At 46.0% G+C, this 22,949-nt stretch overlaps 1 protein-coding gene across 1 annotated transcript; it reads right to left on the bottom strand.

The window, feature by feature from the left end:
• Window positions 1-688: 688 nt before the first annotated feature.
• Window positions 689-9,188, bottom strand: LOC104143605 (cytochrome P450 4A6). The gene is made up of 12 exons (XM_009674182.2): window positions 8,872-9,188; window positions 7,820-7,961; window positions 7,070-7,114; window positions 6,131-6,258; window positions 5,544-5,668; window positions 5,298-5,449; window positions 4,982-5,088; window positions 4,017-4,207; window positions 3,636-3,769; window positions 2,763-2,827; window positions 2,127-2,209; window positions 689-1,375 (listed from the first exon to the last, which is right to left on the bottom strand). Exons 1-12 carry the CDS (start codon window positions 9,055-9,057, stop codon window positions 1,207-1,209), a joined length of 1,527 nt encoding a protein of 508 aa, XP_009672477.1. The 5' UTR covers window positions 9,058-9,188; the 3' UTR covers window positions 689-1,206.
• Between the last annotated feature and the right edge of the window lie 13,761 nt (window positions 9,189-22,949).

Genomic DNA, 22,949 nt, shown 5'->3' with positions numbered 1-22,949 from the left:
TTCCAGGACGAGCCCTCCCCAGGCCCCACATTCCCCCACGCAGTCGGAGCTCCCACCTTGGCCTCTCTGGTGGCTTCAGCTTTGAAACCCCTGAAGGCACCCCTTCCTGCCTCTGGGTTTCGTCACCAAATCCGGTAGGAATATACTTAACCTTAATCTCTCTGTAATTGTAATGTCTTCATGTACAGCAGCACCTTTCTCTGACACAAGGCCTACTTTTTGCCTTTCATTCCTGTATTGAGCTGTCAGTTCTCAGCTTATGAAGAATAGGGTTTGAAAAGAATGCTTGCTCCCGCTTGGGTGTTTTTTGTGAGTTGATTTTGTTGTTGCCATTACTATCTGGGAGTGATTTTTGTTCTGCTTTGTTTTAACCCAGATCATCTCAGTAATATGCTTTATCACACAAACTCACAGTGGGACTGAACTGCACGCTTAGTAAGCCATGAGATGGGAGGGGTGGAAATGGGCTCCTCGGGGGCAAAAGAGAGCAGGAACATCTTAGACAGTCTTTGAAGCTTAAGAAAATACTCAAAGAACTGCACCCTCACAATGCTGTCTGCTTTGTCTCCTTCCCACCTCCTCCGCCAGGCTTTGGACCAGCAACTGAGCAAAGAGGGCATAGCCTTATCTTCGGGCTGCCAGGCCTCATCCTGTACTACCTGTCCCACAAATACAAAGGAAACCATGCTCTGGGAACACCAAATTTATTCTCATTTCAGACAGAAGAGGAAGATAAGGCTGATCACACTTACTGTTGAGAGTGGTGAGTGTTTTCTTTCTTTAGTCTTTCTAATAACAGTCTTCTGAGCTGATCCCTGAGCACCCTCAACTTAAGGAAGTTCAGCATTGTGTCAGAAACAGCCACTGGCTTTAATTTCCATAATGCCAGGCACAGAACCAGTCCAGAATTGTTTAGTAGGAAAGATTTCTCCAATTAATTTGGTGGCATTTAATTTGGTGGATATGTGTGCGCGTGATGTGATTTCAGGAAGAAGTTCTCCATGCAAAGTGGATCCAGACCTAGGTCTGAGATATCCTGGACAGGTCTGTTGGATGTCCCCCTCACCGGACTGAGAGATCAAGAAGGCTACAGGGTTGTCACCATCATAGTGCAGGGCAGTGTGGCTCAGCCAGGAGAGGGAGATGCTTAAACTCCTGGATAAAGGATGATCCTTGGGAAACCACTTGCCCCCATGATACCCCAGGTCAGCAAATCTTCTTTAAATGCAGGTGAATCCCATTGCTAGACTTTAGGACGAGCTGTGGTACCAGTATGGGAGGCCTGGACGAGTTAGGTGAGAGTTCGAAGCGAAGCAGGGTCAGGGCAAGAGCCACCTTCATCTCGTTCATGGCAAACTGCTGCCCAATGCAGTTCCTGGGGAGAGGACAGCAAAGGCTCAGTTTGCAGCCTTCATCCCCGACCACTCCCAAGCTCAGCACAGCCACTGCACTAACCAACACTAGCCTCTTGAGGCAAGGCTTTTGTGCTACTGTGGGATCTCCAGCTGCTGCTGGAAGACAGGTAACAGTGACAAAGCTTATCTAGGAATCCCTTCATGCCACACTAAAATGCACCTGGTCCTGGGGTGGCATATTGTTGTTGCTTGTTAATAAGCACCAAAAAAAGACATGAAGTTTAGAGAACTGGTGCTTTCTTCATCAGAAAGTGCTGTAGGTGTCCAGCCCACAAAACAGTCACCTCAAAAAGGCCATTTTTGCTCTGTGCAAGTTATTGAGACATCAGAATCCTGCGTATATCAGAGGAGACAGCATGGGAACCAAAGAGTCTCAGTGAACCAGGTTTTCTCTGAGGGGCACTGGGTATTTACCTCTAGACAAGGGAGCCTATGTTCCCAATATGGGAAGCAGAGAATGTATCTATCTTCACAGATCTTGCAAAAATGAAAGTGTGTCAAGCCCTACAATGACCACAGAGCCTCAGGTGTGGGAAACTCTCTTGAGCTGATGGTAAGTGGTGGAGATCCCCTGTTACGGAAACTCTGCTTGAGTTGGTGCTTGCCTCATTGGTGCTGAGGGGGGGTTAGCTTCAGAAGCACTGCTCTGAGTTAACTCTCTCATGTGAGGGAACCGATGGTGGGGGAGATAGAGAATGAAGGATCTCACACCTGGATCCAGCAGAGAAAGGCAGGAAAGCGTGCGAGTGCCTCTGTGCTGAGTTCTCTGGAGAAAACCTCATTGGGTCATACATCTGTGGGAAGAACAAAGACTTCTTGTTCAGGGACGGCTCCAACATGAGCAGCACCAAGTTCTCCCATAGTCCCCAGGACAGGGCTGGATGTGACCTCTGCTGCTCATGGGGAGCTGCAGCTGACATTCACCCCTCTGTAAAGCCACCAGTTGAATGAGAAGAGAGAACTGGTGGCTGCTGCTGGGAGGATTTATCCCAGGATGAGGTCAGGGATGTGGCAGGTGGCTGTGGACTGTCCCCATTAATCTGTTTGCTCTCTCTCATGCCCTCTGCACCATCATTATGCAGGGCTGCTGAAGGCAGTCTGAATACTCCTACATCATCATGCGTGAAGATAGAGTATTAAACACCCTTTTCCAGCACTTTGTCATGTTCAAATCCTTTGAGGTATTTGGTAGCTCTATTGATCTTTGCATTTAGACAGGGACTGTTGGAATAAGAAGCAAAAAAAAAAAAAATCACAAGACAAAGAGGCCAAGACTGTCTTACTCAAAGAGAGTAGATATCTGAGCTAAGAGCTCATCTTTCTCTTCTTTTTATAAAGGTAAAATACCTCAGGGTCTTCCCACACATCCCGGTTCCTGTGAACAGCAAATATGTTCACTGCAACTGGGCAGCCTGGAAAAGAAGAGTCGGAAAGGAGTTTGTGAAATATCAGAGTAGAGACACAGGAGAAACTTTTGTGGGATGCCCGCTGTCCCTGGGCTTTGCAAGAGATTTCACAGGAGAATTGACAGGTGCATTTCCCAGTTTGTCTAGGCAGGCCACTTCCTCACGTGGAAGAAATAGTGACCTCAAAGCAAGAACCCATTTTGGTACCAGTGGGTGAACTTTCACATTTGGCCAGGATCAGCACTCTGCAAGTGCCTTTTGAGCTCTGTGAGTGGCAAATAAACTGGGCTGAACAGTAAAGCATGAACAACTAAGGGAAAAAGAAAGAAGTAACTAGAGAATTTGATGAAGTAGTACATTGACGTGCAAGGCGGGCAGAGGATGGAAGAGGGAGGCCTGGTGCGGTAACCCAGGCTGTCCATGCGTGACATCCTGGCCTTGGTTCCGGGGATCTCTGTTCCTTCTCTGTCTCTGAAGACATGGGAGTGTTTCTGCTGGGTTCAGAGGAGTTTGAGCAGGCTCTGTCTGGCTCGTCCCATCACATTCGCTGTGGCTATAGAAATGGCAGGACCAAGGCTTGGGTCCCGCTGTCCTGGGGTATCCATTCTACTGCAGTGCTCTGGAAAGGGTCCTTGGACCCTCTCTGGCCACACTTCCAGCCTCACTGTGAACTGTGAGCTGTGGTGGCCCTATATAGCCCTTCAGAGATAGAAGAGAGGCTACAAGCACCACCAGCCCCTCAACACAGTAACTCTAGTGAGGGTGCCCCATTTGTGACAGGCAGCAGCGTGACAGATGAACAAACTAAACAGACCTGCTGGTAAACTGCGTCCATCAGAAAATGTGATGGGTTTGGTGAGCTGTCGGGACACAGCAGGAACCGGTGGGAACAGGCGCAGGCTCTCTTTGATGCACATTGTGGTGTATGTCATCTTCCCAAGGTCCTCCCTGAAAGCAAGCCAGAGGGTAACACTGTGTTTGAGTGGCAGCAATGGGAGCATGTGCAAACTGGAGTCATGGGTGGCTGCTCTTTCTTGAAGAGCAACTGCACTGTCCTACTCTTCCCTTTGCTGCCCAGAATTGCTATGTGAAAAGCAGAATGCCCTAGTGCAGATACAGTACAAAGTGGGTGCATTTTCCTTCTCAAAATAAATAAAAAGAGTTCAAAGTAAAGGACCAAAAAGTTATAGCTCACCACTCAATGGTGTCTCGGTCTCCCAAGATCTCCTGGATCTCCTCCCTGCACCGTTGCTGGTGCTCTGGGTGTAATGACAGACAGTAAAAGAGCCAGGAGATCCCGCTGGCTGTAGTATCGTGGCCCTCAAACATGAATGTGTCCACCTCAGCACGGAGGTCCTCATCAGACAGTCCAGCTCCATTCTCATCCTAATAGAGAGGACAATATATTATCTGCAAGTGTACATGAATTAGACTTGCTCCTTTATGTGTAAAAATCACCCCGGATGCTGGTGGAAAGGAATCTAATTTGACCTCTCTTGTATCTCCACATACACCAGGAACTAAGCCAATAGAAGATATATCCAACATGAATGAAATCAGTGACTCTGCAGTCAACAGAGCTACAGAGCTGAGCTGTGATGGCACATCAGATCCCAGCCCTTCAGAGGGGCACGCTGTTTGTTCCCCTACCAAGGATTCTTGTTACGTTTTTCAGTATTTTGACTCGGATTACTTTTGTTTCAGATTGAGACACAAAAGAAGGCATTAGCTCCAGGAAAGCTAGAGTGGGCACAGAGTATATCTCTCTCCTGAACACCAGGAGTATCTGAAGATACCTGAGAAGGTAAAGCTACAGAAGGCAAGAAACAAATCTCTTGAGATGACTACAGAAAAGACAGCCTCTTTGTAATCTTTCCAAAGCTCTTATTCTCCTCTGGTTCCCAACAGCTCACTTCTTTTAATCTATTTATATATTCAACAAAAAAGAACAAGGAAGATGAAACTCCATTTATATTCAATCACTGCATCTCACATGTTTGTATTTCCTTCCCTTTCAACCCACCTTTCCCCAAACTAGGAAATATGAAGCGGGGAAGATGTTGTCATTAATGCTGGCCAGGGATTGTGAGTTCCCTGCTGACACATCCTCAGTGGCACACAGGTATGTTCCTTGGCATTTGATATGATTATTTCACTCACCTTGGCACAAAGTAGAATGTCCAGAAAATCCAGGTGTCTCTTTTTCTGGATCTTCTCACGTTCATTCTCATTGCAGAGCAACATCTTTCTTTCTTTTATTACTTTATCTGTGTAGAAGAATGACCAGTCTGTTAGATGCACCCTGCCCCTCCGGAGAGGTCATGCTCTTGATCACTTGGTCAGCAGCTCAGTCTCTGTTTAATGTGTAATCCTCTGGTCAGTGCATGCTGCAAACCCCCTCTGAGCTGCTCCAGATGTAAGTGGGTGAGAGGTTCATCCAAGAAACGGGGCTAGGGAGAGAAAAGGAGAGAAATACCTGTGTGGGTATGGGCCAGCTTGCAGGCCTCCTGAAACTGATGGCCTTTGAGAGTCATGCCATAGAAGACATCGCTTAAAGAGAGAATCCGGATTCTCTGACTCACAAGGTAGCTCAGGTCATAAACAGCTTTGATGTAAAAGTCTGAGTTGCTGAAAGGAAATCAAGATTGAAATCAGCGTTAGCAATGTGAGCGGGGGAAACGGGAGCACTTATTTTCTCAGAATTTAAATTTCAGCTACTGACTTCTGAATCTGACAGTTGGTATCATAACTGAAGGCACATTTCATGATGGTGTCTAGTGTCATCAAGCTGACGTCTTGAAAGAGCTCCACTGTCTTTGTCTGTGTGTTCCTCTTCTCCCATTTATCCTAGTGGTGGAGACGAGAGTAAGGAGGGACAGACTGCCAGAATGGACTTGGCCACAGTACGATCAGGTCATACTTTCCTGTACCTGCCTCTTCCCAGATCCATGCTCCTAATTACTTTCTCTTCTGTAAGTAAACACCCTCGTTCACTATATAGTCTGTGAATCTAATCAAAGTATTCTGTGCATTTCTTTTTCCATATTTACCACTGCTGAGCTAGGAAAAGATACCCTAGCAGTGGTTCATCTTACTGGAAAGCAGATGAAAAAGAAAATGAGTGGAATGGCCAAAAGAAGTTGGAGGGAGCAACTTCAGAACTTTGAAAGGATCTAAAAATTTTGGAATCAGGAGATAAATTCTAGGAACTATCTAATTCCACTCACTTTCCATCATTCAGTCCCAGGCCTAATTATTTTGGCTGGTGCATGACTCAAAGTTAAAAGTTGCAGTGATTATGATTCTTACCAACATCACTTTGACTGAATCGGACATCAGGGCCACGTAAGGTTTCAGCACATCGTAATGAAATGCTGGTGTGAGCAGCTTCCGATGCTGAAACCATTTTGCTCCATTCAAGGTCAATAGCCCCTTTCCTAGAGACACAAGTAGCAAAGACACGATCAGCTATTTCAGAATCTGATCACTCACCTCGACTTTGACAGAGTCACTGCTGCTTCTGGCCAAGTGGCTATCTCCCAGCTAACACACAGGACCTGGGGGGAGGAGGAGCTGGCAGTGGAGCCATATATTGCAGGTTCTAGCCTGTTTATTCAAAATATCACACAACAGTGTGGCTTTCTCAAGCACAGGGGAATGAAACAGACGGAGCTTTTTCTGCTCACTGCCCTGGCCCTCCTGTAGATAGCACTTGTCCCAGAAGCCTTTACTTCAGCCTCTCTGCAGCCATTGCAGCAGCGCCCTTTGGATGGAGGAGAAGCATGTCCACTCATCCTCCACTGCAGCCAGCTGTGCACATCCAATTTACCAATAAACCATCTGCCATGATGACAGAAGCACAGAATTTACTCTCTCAGATCGTTTTTTTCTGCCCTAAGTTAAATACTTGGATGCATTTTGCAGCACAAGCTGAGCTATGAGACAGTTGCTAGCAGGCCCATGGAGGGCTACCACAAAGTTGTGCGCAAGCCATGAACCTGATTATCCTCTAGTGCCTCAGTATCTCTCACCCCAGTTATACGTAGCTGTATTTAGTCCCTCAGCAGACTGGCCCCCATTGCTTTGCAAAGGCCAGGGTATGTGCTCCACACTTATGAACCTTTCCATAGCAAAGGCAACCTTTCTCTTTAGCTTTAGAACGGAAGAAAGCAACATAAATGAAGACCTGAGGGAAGCAGATGAAATGTGTAGCACAGCCAAAAGGGATAATGAAAGAAAATTACTTACCTATCCAGGGAATTAAGAACTTATAGGTTAATTGGGACTTGGGATCTATTAAAAAAAAAAAAAAAGTTACCAAAAGACTATGAATGGCTAATGAATATCAACATAACAACAACAACAAAAATCAGGATGAACTGACATTAGAAACCCTCCTTTTAATCACAATGTAGAATTAATATCAGCTCAAAATGTAAAACACTCTATAACATTAGAGGTAGAGTTTAAACATGGTCTTTTACAACTCTGCCCAGGACTTGAGAAAACCAGAGAAAGCTGTAATGAAAGATATGTATGTGGAACAGAAATGACCATAGCACATCTCAAAGTTGAGGATAATAGATGAGAATTACTGGAGATACCCATGTATGTACCAATCACAGACATTGTGCTTCACAGACTGGAGCAGAGGAGAAAACTTGAGATGTATTCTCAGGGCCATTGCTGTGCCAGCTCACCCAGTTTAATGGATTTTAGTGGGAAACACAGATATTGGGGTGGTAGATGCTCTAGAATACAGTAAGCCTGACAATGATAGAGACGGTGGACTCGGCGGATCACTGCCTCCTATCTTGCATGAGAATATAAGCTGCTCCATGAAACCTGTCAAGGGGTTTGAGAAAGGGACAAAAGGGAGCAATGCAATAGCTGTGAAAGAAGCAGGCAGAAGGGACAACTCAAGGCAGGTTTCCTTTGTTTTTCTTGATAGGGAAGTGTCAATGACAGGCCTTCCCCAAACCAAATGAAGAAACTTACCCCCTCGGCCAAATATACTTTTGGCGTATTCAGGGTGGTGGACTACTAGAGTAGGCAGAAGTGGTCCGAACCATCTGGGGAAGGCATAGGGATACTCTTCCGCCCATGACACAAACAGAGGTAAGTCTTTACCTAAAACGATCTGCAATAACAGTTAAACACGGGCTGAATTCAGGCGGAAAAAGAGGGATGTGCCTGGGACAGCAGAGGTGAAACTTGCCCTGTCATGGAAAGCATATGCAAGACATCCTTGCCTGGGAAACTGGGAGCAAGTAGGTGGACTTACAGAGAGGGGCTTTCCACTCTGTCGGTGGAGGAAATGCTGGGCATGGCAAAGGGGATCACTGGAGACAGTGCACAGCCAGCGAAGCTACCTGAGCTGCTGTGTCCCTGCAGCACAAGGTAACTCCAGGGAGATTGTCTAGCCGGGGTCTGGCAGTTTAGTTACATTAGCATAATCTGGTGTCAGAGTGCCTTGGCATCACACTCTGGCTCTACAGTCATCGTCGGCAGTTCGGGTATACCTACTGCCTAATCTCCAGGGGGACCAGGGCTGATAGAGCCCTATGGTCCAATTTCAGCAGTGTGAAGTCAAAAACACGTACCCTATAGAATGGCAAAAATGGCTGCAATAAAATGTCCTGCTTTCATGACCATCCCCTCTTAAGTGGGTATAGGGGGAAACACTTGTACTGGTAGAAGATCGGATGCAGAAGTGAGAGATTTTATGGTTGCTCATTTTTAAGTAACTTTGTGAAGTCTCAGAAATCACCTAATTGCATATTTAAGCACATGATCAAGAACATCATGGCTCTGTTTTTTGCCAAAATGATGTATATCTCGCAACCAGGCACCCTTCCTGCCTGCCCCACAGAAGTCTTGGCACTCCCTGTGCTAAGAGGTCCTCTCCTGTAGGAAGGGGCAATAGCAGGGGACACACACTCCCCATCTGGTGCTCTTCTCCACCCCTCTTGTCAGGACAATTATCTTGCCCAGTTGTTATGACAAACCCTCCTTGCCCATGCCTTGGGTGAGCCCCGTTCTCTCCTTACCAGATGACTGTGGCCGTATAGCCAGTGCTTTGGGGGACCAGGGAAAGCCTCCAGAGCTTTGAAGATTTTCTTCTTCTCCTGGTAGAACTGGGAAACCTTCACTAGCACAAAAATGAAGCCAAGCACCAAAGATAGCTGCAAAACTACAGCAGAAGGTTTGGCTATGTTGTCCAGCAGAGATGCCATGCTGCCTCTGTGTCCTGGTTGTCTGACACCACCTTCTCTTCCCTGCTTCTTCTTCTGCTCCTTCCAGGTCAGGGTCTGATGAAGATCTCAGGTGCAGATGAAAAGAACTCTCTCTTTTCCTCTACTACAGCTGTCCCTGCTAAACTGCTGCAGGCAGTGCAGTCTAGCAGAAATTTAAGGCATGAGAAACGTTTTGGCAAGCAATACGTCACTTTGGCCCAGAGCCTAATTTCCTGCTGCTCCCATTTGTCCTTTTATCCACTTCCAGCAACCTGTAGATGGAAGCAGCTTATTAAGAAATAACCTGGTGCTCTGTACACAGGAGCTCTGTAAATATTTACTACGAGTTCCACAGTTCAATACATCCCAGCAGCAAATGAAAGTGCTTGCAGTTAGCACAGGGCTCCAGCTCCATTACTTACATCTACGTCCAGGTGGATGAAGCTATAAGAGGGGGCAAGAGCTAGCCAGGCTCCAGCTCAAACCATGCCCCGTTCTGCTCTTGGCCCTTTTTGGGTCTGGAAGCCCATGTAAAATGAGGAATAAATGGGCCATCTCTGCCCAGTACGTGTGCTGTACAGATCCAGACATCTTTAGCTGTAAAAAACAGTGCTATTCACGCTCTTAGCAGCTGTAACATCACACAACACAGCTGGATTATAATCAAGTGAAGGGGTATAACCTAATCGGCGCAAAAGGGAGCATGCCCTTCTTCTCCTAGGGGTCCTACTATAGATAAGCCAGGAGACAAAATTGTTGCCCAGAAGAATTAACACTCTCAATAGATAAGACAAAGAGTGGGAAAGCAGCATAGTAAGAAAGTGAGTTGTAGCAAGATTGAGAGTACATCTAACCGTTATATAAAGGGATGATAATAGGATCATTTTCACCAACACAATCTGGATGAGTTCTCCTTCTCCTGCCCACATGGCACCTCATGGTCGCTGAAGAAGGCCCCGCATCACATCCTGTACAAAACAATTGGGGTGCAGGCAGCCTGGAATGGCTTGGAAGGAATTATGGAGTTGGGGCTGGAAGACTTTGATAAGAAGCCTGCCACATTTAGGACATTTCCAGGTATATTGCAAAGAGGAGGATCCTCAGACGTGCTGAAATCATTTCCCATTTGGATGCCTGGATGTCATGAGGGTCAAATGGCTCCCTCCTGTGTCATCAGCTACTGAACCTGGTAGTCTGAGGTGTTACTACATAGGGGCTGCCGAACTTTTGGGGTGTTTCTCTCTAACTTGTACATCTCTAAGATAAGTTTCTTGTAATGTTTGGACACTGCTTTAGTTGCTAGCCTGAAGTAGTCTATGACCAATTGAAACCCACACATTTTCTGTTAGTAGAATCCTTTTACTGAAAAAATTACATTTTTTACCTGGTACTCACTGTCCGGATGTGTTGCTTTCATAGCAACAGAGACATGAAGATCCTTGGCTGAAGTGAAACTGCACAGCCCCAATGAAGATATTTAGATCTTTTAGACAGAAGAGTACATGAAAAATCTTACAAGACCCACTGTCTAGGAATGACCTGACTGTGGGAAAATTTTTCTGAAACTTAGTGAAACGAGTAACTTTTCCCTCAGCTGGCTTGTGGCCTGTTCATTAATTAATGATCGTAAAGGCAGAACCTTAGGTACAGATGATAAGATTTATATTACAGTCTAAGGGAGATTTGAAGTGTTTGGCTGATATGAACTCATGTGATGCATCGGTTGCTTATCTGTTGTGATATGTTGCTCACTGAAAACAAACAAAACCCAGCATGTGCCAGTTCGGGTGCAGTGTGGGAAGGTCCCCACTTAAGAAAGCTGGATTTCTCTTCTCTAAGAGAAAAATCAACAGAATACAGAAATATTTAGGTGTGGCGCATGGCACTCCTCAGGTAGAATCACTGTTAAAGCAACTCTCCTTTCAACTGCAGTTTTCACATGCAACTTCTACATACTATCAACCTCTCTGGGGAGCTCACACTATAAACCTCCATATCTGAGGTTATTCGAGGCAGTTTTACTTTGGATCTTTGTAGACTCCATTGAAATATGCAGTTTAATTCAGCATTGGCACCATGTTTTTTCTCTTCACTGGTGGGTAAACTAGAGCACAAAGTAGGAAGACTGAAGCACCTTATTCACAAGCTATAGGGCTTAAAGAAAAAGAGTTACTTGAAGCCCCTCAGTCTGACACTTTTTCTAAGAAACTGTGCAGTCTTTGTCGACGCTCAGCACCTACTAGTTGCATGGTAAGGAAGATTAACTGTCTCCCTTGCAAGGACCCACACATAACTAGCAGATACCGAGTGTCATACAAAGACTGAAGGTTGCAGCTCAGCAGAAGCCATCTTGGTAGAATTGCCCATATAGTTGTACGAGCCCCATGGAGAGACTCTGTAGGCTCAGACAGCTTCTCCTTCATGTTCCTTGGGGAGGATGTTTGACTAAGCAGGCTTTGATAAGCCCATTGTTTCTATCTCCTCTTAGAAGCTTAGGTGTGGGTTTACTGGGTGAACATTACTCTCCCTGTTGATGTTAGCTAGTGTGGTATACGGTCTCCTATCAGGTGCATCATGATCTATTTCTGAAGTGGTAATGAGAAATTTTGTAAGTGCTTGGGCATGACATGTTGGAAGTGGCAGTTTCTAACAACGGCTTCTAGTTTCAGCAGTGGAAGATGTTTTAGGAGTTCTTCGCATTCACTTCTAGGTTTAGATTCTGAGGTTGGCAGCCTGGATATTTCCACATAAGATGGCATGAGAATGCTGACATTCAGACACCTGCTACCACAGGCATAAAAGCCATTGGGCATGTCATGCTGGCTAAAAGTCTGCTCTTACCATGCTTGTCTGGAGGCCTGCTAAAGCTTCAGCTGGAGAGTGGGTCTGTTCATCGCTATCGCATACTGCTAGTAGAAGACTGCTCAAGAAACTACACTTTTATGTTAAAAGGCATCACCTTTTATTCTCTATTCTCAGACTGTTCCAGGGCTGCAAATACCCTTTTGCTATTCTTCCAGCATTGTCTGCAGCACTAAGTTTCTTTGGCATTTCCCTAGAAATAGTGAATGCAAAGACTCTCAGCTGGGGTAAGGTGACCCCGCTCCGAGGAAATGGTTGGAAGTACAACCTTTAAATGCAAAGAATCCTTGAAAATTTGTATTCACCTGCAGGTCTGGACCTACTTGGAGTCATGCCCTTGCTGAACTGGTGGCTTTTCACCCAGTTGTCATTTTACTTGTAAATAAAATGGTAGCCATAAAAGTGAATGCTGGAGACAAATGTGTTACATTTGTGTTGAAGTTCAAGGGTAATAAGAAGTGCTCTAAAAGGGCAGGCTGACAATAAATAACCAGAAACACGGACAGAGAGAGGCCAGATTTTCTACAGGCCTGTTCTGAATGGACAAGATAGACAACAGAGGTTTGAGGTGAGCTGTGGGGTAGGAAATCTTGAGATGATCAGTAACCAGCATGTGCTGTGTATGTCAGGACAGGTGCTAAGGGAAAACCTTCCAACAACTTGAGGCCAGGGATTAGCAGCGTCCCCATGCTGTAAGTCAGCTCAAGACATATGATGAGGGACTTTGCTTGCCTCAGGTGAAATGATGTGGACAATCAGTGTCCCATGTCCTGCTTCTACAGGAAGTGTTGGTTAGACATTTAATTGTCAACACGGCAGCTCTCTGCATGGCACTGTGCTTTTGTTAGCATGGCAAGACATTGTTTTCCAAAGAGCCGATGATAACAGCTGCGTATCTCTTACACTTTTCCGGACTCAGGTGTTGTGGTTGTTTGAGTGCTGTCCTAGCACATTTTTTCAGCTCCCCTGTTTGGTTGTCCCCTGAGCTGCACCTCTGTAGCATAATTTAAGATGGTGCCTCTGGTTCTTTGGGCTGGGAGGAAGAGGAAGAAGGAGTAATACCCTCTAGCTGGCATTTGTCATTTCCACAGTGCCATTCTGCTTTCTCTACCACACCACTGTTGACATAGTGCATCATTTGGCCCACAGCCTGGTAAGTTGTTAGAGCCGCACCAGTCAACAACTTTAAATTTTGAAGAATGCAGTAATGCTCCTAGTAAAGCAAAGGCAGGATTTAAGCTGTTACCTAGGAGAACTCCCCTGGCAGGCACTGAACAGCGTTAGCTTTTTCACCCGCTTGGCCAGTTTCATGACACTAAGTGTACATTGTTATGCCAAGCCTGCTGGGTCTATGCTAAAGTTCAGGACAGATTTAAAAGTTGTTCTTCTCGAGGCAGAAGACTGCAGTCTGTCAGCTTAGTCCTTCTTAGGGAAGGATTTGGCTGTGGTCAGAACAAGAGTGATCCATTCTCTGTCATGACAAATTGGCATTCCTGAGCAGAAGCACCCACCTCCAGGGACCACATGGCCCTGGAAGACCTATGAGCCACATCTCCTTCCCTTTCTTGCACACTACTTCTAGCTCTTCCTAGGCAGCACTGTGATTACCTGGCTTCCCATTAGGAGGGGAAGCAGTACAGGCTGTTTGCCTGGCTGGCCACTTGGCCTATTGCTCAGTTGGCAACCTGGCTGGGAGGTGTGTGGGTTGTGTTTGGTCAGCTGGCTGCTGCCAATGCTTCATGGCTGCCCTGAAGATGTGGAGCAGGAGGAACGAGCACCACAAGGAGCATCCATTGGGCTGCCTGTGCCAACTAATGGCTCTGCAGGCTGCCTTCACGATGTGGGGCTGGCAGAAATGGGCCAGGAAGGCAAAGGGTGTGAGGAGAGCAATGTTACTATAGTATCTTGGGCACTTCTGCAAAGAGGGCAGAGCACACAGCCTTGATGTCCAGCATCCCTTTGGTTAGCACTGATGGAGCTGATTTGGGCTGTCCTACGGTGCCTACCCAGTTACCGGACCATCTGATCTGGACCTAGCTGGCACCTTTCACCAATCAGCTGCAAAAGAACTCACAAATCCCCCTGAGATGGCTGGAGAGGCTAGGCTGGTGGAGCTGCTGGAACCACATCAGACTAAACCTTTATAATGAGATAAAAATTTTCACTGGTGACTGAGTCCCTGGATGATGAGTTTGACCATGAGCTACTGAGCAGGGTGGATTTTTGCCCATCTAGCTCCCTGCTGGTTATTTAATAATCAGCAATAACTACAGAGCATGGAGCAAAGGATACACAATGAGTACTGAAGGTCAAGGGAGTTGTGGATCAGTGCTGATAGGGAGATAAAGTAGAGCCTAGACAACATTTCAGGTGATTTCTCTCAGCTCTGTACAGGAGGAGGGTGAGGAAAGAGAGAAATTACATTCCGTGTGTCTGTCCTGGCATGCTGAGGTCTCTTTTGAGGGAAGCTCTGCCAGGGGGCACCGATGGGCCAGGACTTGTCAGCCAGTTCCATGCAGCACTGGCAGTGTAGCGCTCTCGTCTTTAAAGTACAAAGTTATTAGCACTGTCAAACTCACTTTTATGGGTATCTGGAACAACCGGCGCTGCTGCAGAAGTCTGACACTAGTCTAGGCTCTGGCCTGTGTGTTTTCTTGTTCACGGGTGAAGAGTGAAATGCCTTTCTTGCATATTTCAGAGATTTCATGGCAAGAGGGGCCTGCTTTGAACATTTGATCTGACATCACTTCCGTGGGTAAACACAGCCCATGGAAGAAAACTCAGAGATTTAGGCAGCAGAAGGAACTATGGAAGTTCAAAAGGGAAAGTGAAGTGGCTATAGACCTGCAAGTGAAAAAAAATGAAAGGGAGCAGCACTGATATGATCATCACAGGAAGAGACAGAAGCGAGGCCAGAAACAGTCTACTTAATACCAGAAGAATCTACAGCCCTTTTGCTCCCACACATCCTGACTAAAGTAAAGAGCTGCAGAAAGAAAACATTAGCCTGAAAAAAACAATTTAAAAAATCTCCTGACAGCTACAGAAGTCTTAGGAAGTTGGAATGGTGCAAAGAGACTTGGCTTGAACCAAGATGTCCAGTAGGGACATCTGAGGCTGGTGAAACTACAGTTGGACATTAAAGAACACTTGAAAGGTCATCAAATGTTTGCAAAGAGCCTCTCCGCTGCTGGCTTGGTGCTGTGTATGCCCACATGATAGTAGTGTATGTCATGATAGGTCATGCCATAAACTCAAAAACATAGAAAATGACTGTTGCCTTAAAGAATTACCATCTGTACCACAGCTATCGAGACATCGGGCTGTGAAAGTTGCTCTGCCATTGCTTTCAAAGTCCAGGGAGTCTCTCCACTCAATTAGAGACAAAAGCTGAAGAGGGAGAGGATCTTTCTCACTGGCTTAATGTGTATTGTTGGCATGTGATGCAGAAGGACTGGTTTGCTGAGCATGTAAAATCTAGGTGGTGAATCGGTACTTTGCCCTGGAGTATGACCTTGCGGCAGCTGTTTTCCTGGGCATGCGTGTGTTTATTTGGATAGGAAGAGAGCCTGGGCCCATCTGTCCCTATGTGTTCCTGCAGTGCTCAGTGCTGAGAGATGAAATGTGGCTGTAATGCCAAGAAAAATAAAAATGTTTCAGGCGTCCAAACACATGACATATGAGGAAATCACAGCAAGACCCCAGCAAGTGTTGCAGAGTAATGTGAGCTGCCTGGATCCCATCTGACCACACATATCTCAAGGATGAATTTATATCTGGAAGCATTTAATACAGCTGTTTTACAAATACATTGCAATAGTTATTTAATTTACAGGCTGCTTCCAGGCCAGTAAAATCCCGATGGAGTTTGCATGGAAATTGCTGGTAGCATCTGATAATGAGTTGACGTGTGAGCCTGGCGTTGACAGCGGTCCTGTGTGGTGGCTACCAACAAGTCACTGTCCTGCATCTTCTGCTGTGCTGGCAGCGTGTGGGGAAGTGCTACCACATGCGGTGCTCCCTCGTGTGACCGGGAGGTGGCCGTATGGCTATTACAGTGATCTCTGTTGGGAAAGGAATGTGCGAGTGTGAGTAGGCAGCATTTTTGCTCTGTTGTCATTGAAAAGCCAGAACTTTGGCTGTTTAGCTGTAGCAATAAAAATAGGATCTTTTTAACTGAAACAAATACTTATCCTATTGTGTCCAGCATATCCCCTCTCGTGAACAGTTGTTAGAAGGGCCGAATCAGGCAATCCAAGGTCAACTTATCATCTTTGCAATTACCCTTTCAGCAGATAGTAGGAAACGATTAAGGAATGAGGTAATCTCTCTGCACCTAGTCTTTGACTGTCTTTATTGCTCTAGGTTATACATCCCATGTGAACAGGTCTTTTTATTCTGCTACGTCTTTAATATCTGGTGGAGCAAGGCGGGGTGGGGGGCTAGCCAGTAGGAAGGAGTTCTTGAAATTATATTCTAGAAAGATCTGGCTCACTCTGACACTGGGCAAAGCGTTTCCCCAGAAACCCGGCTGCAGCCTCAGCACAGCTCTCCAGTGGCCAGGGCTGGGCCCAGAGCTGCTGCAGAGCAGCCGTGGGAGGTGCAGGACGCGGGACACAGGATGCAAGACACAGGACATAGGGCCTGGGACGCGTCCTGCGTCCTACATCCCCCATCCCACATCCCACATCCTGCATCCCATATCCCACGTCCTGAGTCCTGAATCCCATGTCCCTGCCTCCCTTTTCTGTTTCAGGTACAGAGAGGCAGATTTTACTGAGTCCTAAAAATCCCTAGTGGGCCAGCAGCTAAGCAGGGTGAAGGCAGGTCTGGCCTGGCTATTCAGTGCTACTCCAGGACCATGCATATGTTAGAGGAGTCCACTGGGAGAGCAGAAGTGTAGCCTTTTCTCTACCCGCTGGGAAATCTGCTCCCAAAAGACAGACCAGCCCTTCACACCACAACTCACTTACTGCCTCCTTTGTACATGTGAATTATGCCGCAGAAACGGTGCACAGGAAAGAGTACTCCTTACCAAAAAGAGCTCATAACCCAAGGAGTCATAGAAAAAAAGCAAACTTTGGAAGTGCTGACAGGGAGGCAACCCAGGAGGGAGGATGAGAGCCACACTCAGATTTCGGTATATGCCACCTGGGCTCAGCAGCAGAGGAGCAGTGACTGGCCGACTTTGGGGACAGCCCTGCAGAGCTGGGAGGTCGCTCAGCGCCCAGGCCCTCCTGCCTGGAGGCTGCAGTTGGAGGACCAAAAGCAGCTCTTGATGAGCAACTCGAACCTGCTGAAGTCAGCTGTGTTCCCACTTTCCCAGCCTGGGGCACCGCACTCACGTGGCGTGAGGCAGAAGCGATTTACCCGGCAGGCTGTCCTCTTTGCTGACACCTCCTGCCAGTGCTTGGTTTCCAGTCTGTGGAGCAAACAAAGTAAAATTAGGACTTCGCAACTGGGACCGGCAAACTCATGTTATTCGTGCTTCTGCCACAAGGCAGCATTACCCAAACCTCTGAAAATGGAGATTCCCCAGGCAACCTATTCTGGTGCCTAACCAACTTTAGCAAGCGCTTTGTGATATGTAATCTAAATCTACCCAACTGCAATTTAAGCCATTGTCTTATTCGCAATAAATATGGACATGGCGAACAGGTTTCCCTCTGTCTTTGCAGCAGCTACCTATATGAGGGCTGTTACATCAAGTCCCCCAGTCTGATCCCCTTTTACTTACCCCTATTCAGTGGGCAGACTGCAATTTCTGTGTTGTGCCCTAGCTAATCAGGTCTTGCTTCAATGTTTTGCGTTTGCCTGACAAGGTTTATTCACCCCATGAATTTATAGGGAGTATTTTTTCAAATCTTATTTTAAAAGAAAATTCAAGCCAATATACAGATGTATATTGTTTGTTTCTAGTGACTTTAGCTATTTTGATTAAAATATTTAGAATATTTTAGAGTACAAGAACATTTAGAACAATTTAGAATATGTAGGCAAGCTATATGATAGAGTAAATGTAGTTGCTTTTATACTTCAAATCGCAAAACAGGGTTGAAGGACATTGGCTCATTTTATCTAGAGGAAGGAAACGCAAGTGAAATTTTTTGAGAAATATTTGTGTTTATATATCCTAATATGATGTTTGCTTTTACTACAACAGCAGGATATTATTGATTCACATTACATTTGTGATCTTCTATATCTACAAAATATGTTTTCTGGAAGATTACAGCCTAGTTGGTCATTTCCCTTCTTGGTTTTATGCAATGATTATGTCTGCTCTTGTGCTTTGTATATGTCCTTACAGAGTTGCATCCTATTTACTTGAGCATTTCTGCAATTTATCAAGGTAATTTTGAATTCTGATATTGCCCTCCAAAGCGCTTTCAGCTTCTCATGGTTATATAGCATTTTAAATTTTAATAAGTGTACTCGCTATTCCATCATCTCAGTCATTAAAGAACACAGCAGATCAAGGACCTTTGCTGAACCCCAAGGGATATATCTTCTCCGTTTGAAAGCAAACCATTAATGAACTCACTGAGCTGGAAAATGAACTCCATACACCTACCTAATGGAAGACAGATTTAAGCCAAGTGTCCATGCCTTGTTCATGATCACAGGCCTTACACCTTACCTGAGTACAGGTCTCAGCATGGGTCTCAAGGTCTACCGACCTCTTCTCAGAGAGAATAAACATGGGCTTTTGTTGATGACTTTCTTTTGAAAGTAATTCTGGACGCACTCCCATCACTAAACATGCTGCTCCTAATCTGCTACTCACATTTAGCAAAAAGTGGGTCTCTTCTCTTTGCATGAAAAACAGGAAATAATAGAATTCAGAGCTTGTCTTCATTGCAGGGATATCTCAGGTTATAACTTGAGAGTTGCAACTTGCATCCAAAGAGAGGACTTACAGCTTGAACATGCAGGTTCAGCTTACACATTTGGTCTGGGCTGTACTGGAGCTGCGGCTGTGCCAGAAGTGAATGCTATGTGTTGGCAACTGGCACAAGTGGCCTGTGTAAGTCAAGCATCGCATCATGGTGTAGACATTGCTGCTTCTTTGAGAGGAGCTGACTTGTGCCTGAACACATTGGATTAACTCTAAAGTGAATCTCTGCTGAACTCTGTTGATCTGGGATTCATTTTTCCTGGTAGAGGCAAGAAGCCAACATTTCCATAGTGCAGGAAATAGAGATAGAAATGCTTGTGAAAAGTCACATTTACAAAGAGATCTTACTTAGATATTACATTCCAAAATCCTGATCCTTATCTATATAAATGGGTGCAATGGCTAAGACTGCCTTCCAATTGCTCTTCCATTTGAGAATGCTTGCTTCCTATGTAGAAGCTTAAAAAAATTTGTTTTAAAATCTCTTTTTCATTGTGAGTTTGGATTTGTCCTTTTTGTGTTACTCATTACAAAGGTAAGGTGAAGTATAATCATTCAGATCATAATGTGAGGTCCAATAAGCTTCTGATTTTTTCTTGAAAAAATTGTTTTCTTCCTGGGAGACGTTACCTCTGAAAACTCCTCATTTTCAAATGAAATAGGAGAAGTTTGTAAACAGAAATGACATTTCAATTTTCTTCTGGTTTTCAGCCCAAACAAGAATAACTGTGATTAAGCTGAAGTTTGGTCTGACACTTATTTTTTTCTATGATTGTTTGTTTGTTTTTGCCAGATAGTGTGATGTATAAAATAATCTATCATATTCTGAGACCCCTGATTACACATCCACTAAGGAAGGCAGGGTAGCCCCGATGGCTCAGGTTGGCCCCAAATTCCCCATTTTCCTGAGCTCCATTCATGTGGTTCCGGTTGCTGTAAGTTTGGTCTTTTTAAAGTATCCACTAAAAGCCACAAGTTTGCAATTCTTGGGCCTGCAAAATAGCAAGTCTTCCTGTAAACCTGTTCCCTAGCACACTTAGCACCCTCAATAAGCAGATAAGACTTGTACAGGTCTGAGCCACCGTGCAGGAGGGACAAGGTTGAGGGATGCTTTTAACATTGCCAAAGGGCCTTGGTACTGAGGTGCATGAGCCTGGATGCGATAAAGCCCTTGACAGTGGCGGCTACAGAGCTAATCTCCACTGTCACGGGTGCACGGGGCCAGAGGTAATGGCACCTGCTGCTGACTCTGCTGTGGTGTGCAGGTACGTTAGGCATGCCTGGCTGGCAGTGACTCACTGCTGCCCTCTGAGAAACTTCCCACAGATGCTCTCCCTGCTGCTTGTTCAAGGCAATTACAGCATATCGTTGTCCTCTCACCTAGTCGGCATGTGCTCTGCATGTTCCTGGACCTCATTTTCTCCATAGCTCAACCTCTGGGTGTTGCCACTGCCCAGACATGGAAATGGTAAAGGCCAGCTGGACCATTGGATGGATCACCAGGATGGATCACTGCCAGGATGGATCACCTTCTGTCCAGTCCCCAAAAGGCATCGGTTTGACATCTTCATATCACACAGAGAGCCTGTGGCAACCTCAGGAGATGACTCCAGATACCTGGTGTCACTAAGCCCTTCTTTAGCTTTAAATCCTTAGTCCTTTCCAAATTCTTGCTGTAAATTTCAAATTGCACTTGTAATTTTCCCCTGTTCCTACTGGCAGGGTGTCTGTGTATTTCCAGTGTCCTGCAAAATAGTTCTGGAGGCCACGTTTTTCACAGGCATCAGAAACGAAGGTGCCAGGGACAAGTCTGGTGGAGTTTCTGGTGGGTGAGCACTCAGAGTCAGCTCCATCTGTGGCCAGCGTCATTCATTCAGCCTCTCAGCTGAGTTGGGCTGCTCACATGGACTGGTTCAGGTTCACACAGGGGAGGAGGGAGGAACGGAGTTTGGTTGCCACCTCATCTTCCCTGGAGGGTCTGTGCTGCCTCAGCTCACCCAGTGGCAATTTATAGCTCAGAACTCACTTGAAATGATAAACCAAAGAGTTACAATCCCTTAAATGGCCCACAGAAACTCCAGGCTATAGCCCTTGCCTTGTAATAGCGTCTATTGGAAAAAAGAAAACAGTCTGCGGAGTCTACCAAACTACCAGGTCCACTCTGACTAATGTCCTTCCTTCTTCCTCTCCTTCCTCTTGTCTGCCTTTCCTCTTCACTTACAGACCCTGTGGATAGTTCTGGATCTCAGTTGGGACATCAAGTCTATACAGACATGTGCTATACAGATAGTGGTTATTTCTAGGTTTGAGGCCATGGACAGGTAAGGAGGATAAGAGTGGGTGGTGAAGGTTTGGGGAGAAAGGGGCAGGGAAGGACTGGGGACTGGAAAACCTCAAAGACTTTTACATGGCAACGTAGCAAAACCCCACAGACAGGCATGCAATGAAAAAGGAGCGCTTGCCTGTGTCTTCTGCCATATATGCTATGGCTCTGCCATTTCAGAGTCAACAGAAAGGGACCAGCCTCCCTCTGTTACCTTCTCTCCTTTTGTGCTGCCTCCACAAAAGGAACCTCTTGGCTGGTGATGACAGGCTGGTTTGAAGGCAGATCTCTGACACCGTTTAGGAGTCAGCAACTATGGCATAATCCCTTTGCCCCAGAATCAAACTTACTTCACTCTCTGTGAACCTTGGTCCAGGTTACAGTCCATTGTTTTGGGTCCCTCAAGTGGGTGTTGTCAGGGATCTCTCCCAGCTTCCTGATGGGGCGCCAGGGAGAGGGATGGTACGTGCAATATGATGCAACCTTGCTCCCCTCCTGCTGCTATGAAAGCGCAGTCTGCTGCTGAGTCATCTGTGCGGGGGCCTTACTGGCATGGGGGCCTTACTGGCATGCAGGCCTTCTGCCTTGATGGAAACAACTTTCCTCAGTGCTCACATTTTATTGCTGCCACTCATATCCTTTGTTGTCGGTACACTCCATTTTTGCAACCTCTGCTCTATATCATTCCTTCCAGTGTTTTCCTACGCAGCAATCTCCATTCATGCTTCATGCACAGCAATCCTGTTCTTTCTGTGACAGACCTCTGCACGGCTCTGCTGAGCTGAGCTCTATCACATGGGGTCTGTTCATCACGCAAGGACAGCTGCATTTTTGTGTAGGAATATTTGCGTTGCCCCAGATATATGGTCCTCAGCTGCTGTAGATGAGACAGCTCCAGTGGAATGACTGCATTGGGTTTGCAACTTTTACCCAATGATATTTTATCCAGGGATCTGAACTCTCATTCAACATCTCTGAAGAAACCAGCTGTTTATCAGCTTGTTGCTCCCTTTATCACTAAAGACTGTAACTGAGAAACCTTGAGCCAGTGCATTTACACTGAGCCAGTGCATGGACTTGCAATTCCAGTTTCCTCCTAAGAATCACAGGGAACAGCACAGGAGGGAGAGGTCTGTGCTAGCAGTTATCAGAAAAAGCTTTTTGCTGAGGCTGCAAGCATTGCTCATGCCTGGAAGCACCAGCCGCTGCAAGTTTCAATCGTCCGCCTTTTATTAACACGCCCTGTCAACCGCACCCCACCCTGTTTTTCATAGCATTTGGCAAGGTGTGGGAGAGGCAGTTTCTGGATTCACTATGAAAGTGATGGCCCCATCTGGGTACCTATGTGAGCCCTGTGGTGGGGCTGCCGTTTCCTCTCTGAAATCTGCCTGCGCCAGCAAGTGTGACTGTGGCTGCCACTCCCGCAGGGGGGGAAGCAAAGGCAAAACTGTACCAGGGCAACAGCTATTATTTTCTGCTATTAGGCACCTTAACTCAGGGAAGTAATGTCATCTTATTTCTCTGCTGAGGCTACGCTGCATGGCTGCTTCCATCATGCCAAAAACTAATGCTAAACAGGTTTTATTTGAATTAGACCATGGACGCTGCAGGCTCTGGCCCTAATTCTAATGTGAAATAGCAGTTCTAGACCCTGAGGCACCTGTGAGTCTGCTAAAATGTGCTTCAGCCCGGCATGGGGACGTTTATATTACAAACTATATTATTGCAGCAGAAAGAAGGAAGAGAAAGGAGGTTTCCAGAGCATCTCCTAAGAAACCCATTTCATAAATGACCCACTTTTTGGGTTTA

Source organism: Struthio camelus, chromosome 8 (genome assembly GCF_040807025.1).
Source record: "Struthio camelus isolate bStrCam1 chromosome 8, bStrCam1.hap1, whole genome shotgun sequence".
NCBI lineage: Eukaryota > Metazoa > Chordata > Aves > Struthioniformes > Struthionidae > Struthio > Struthio camelus.
This window is presented reverse-complemented; position numbering and strand designations above follow the sequence as displayed.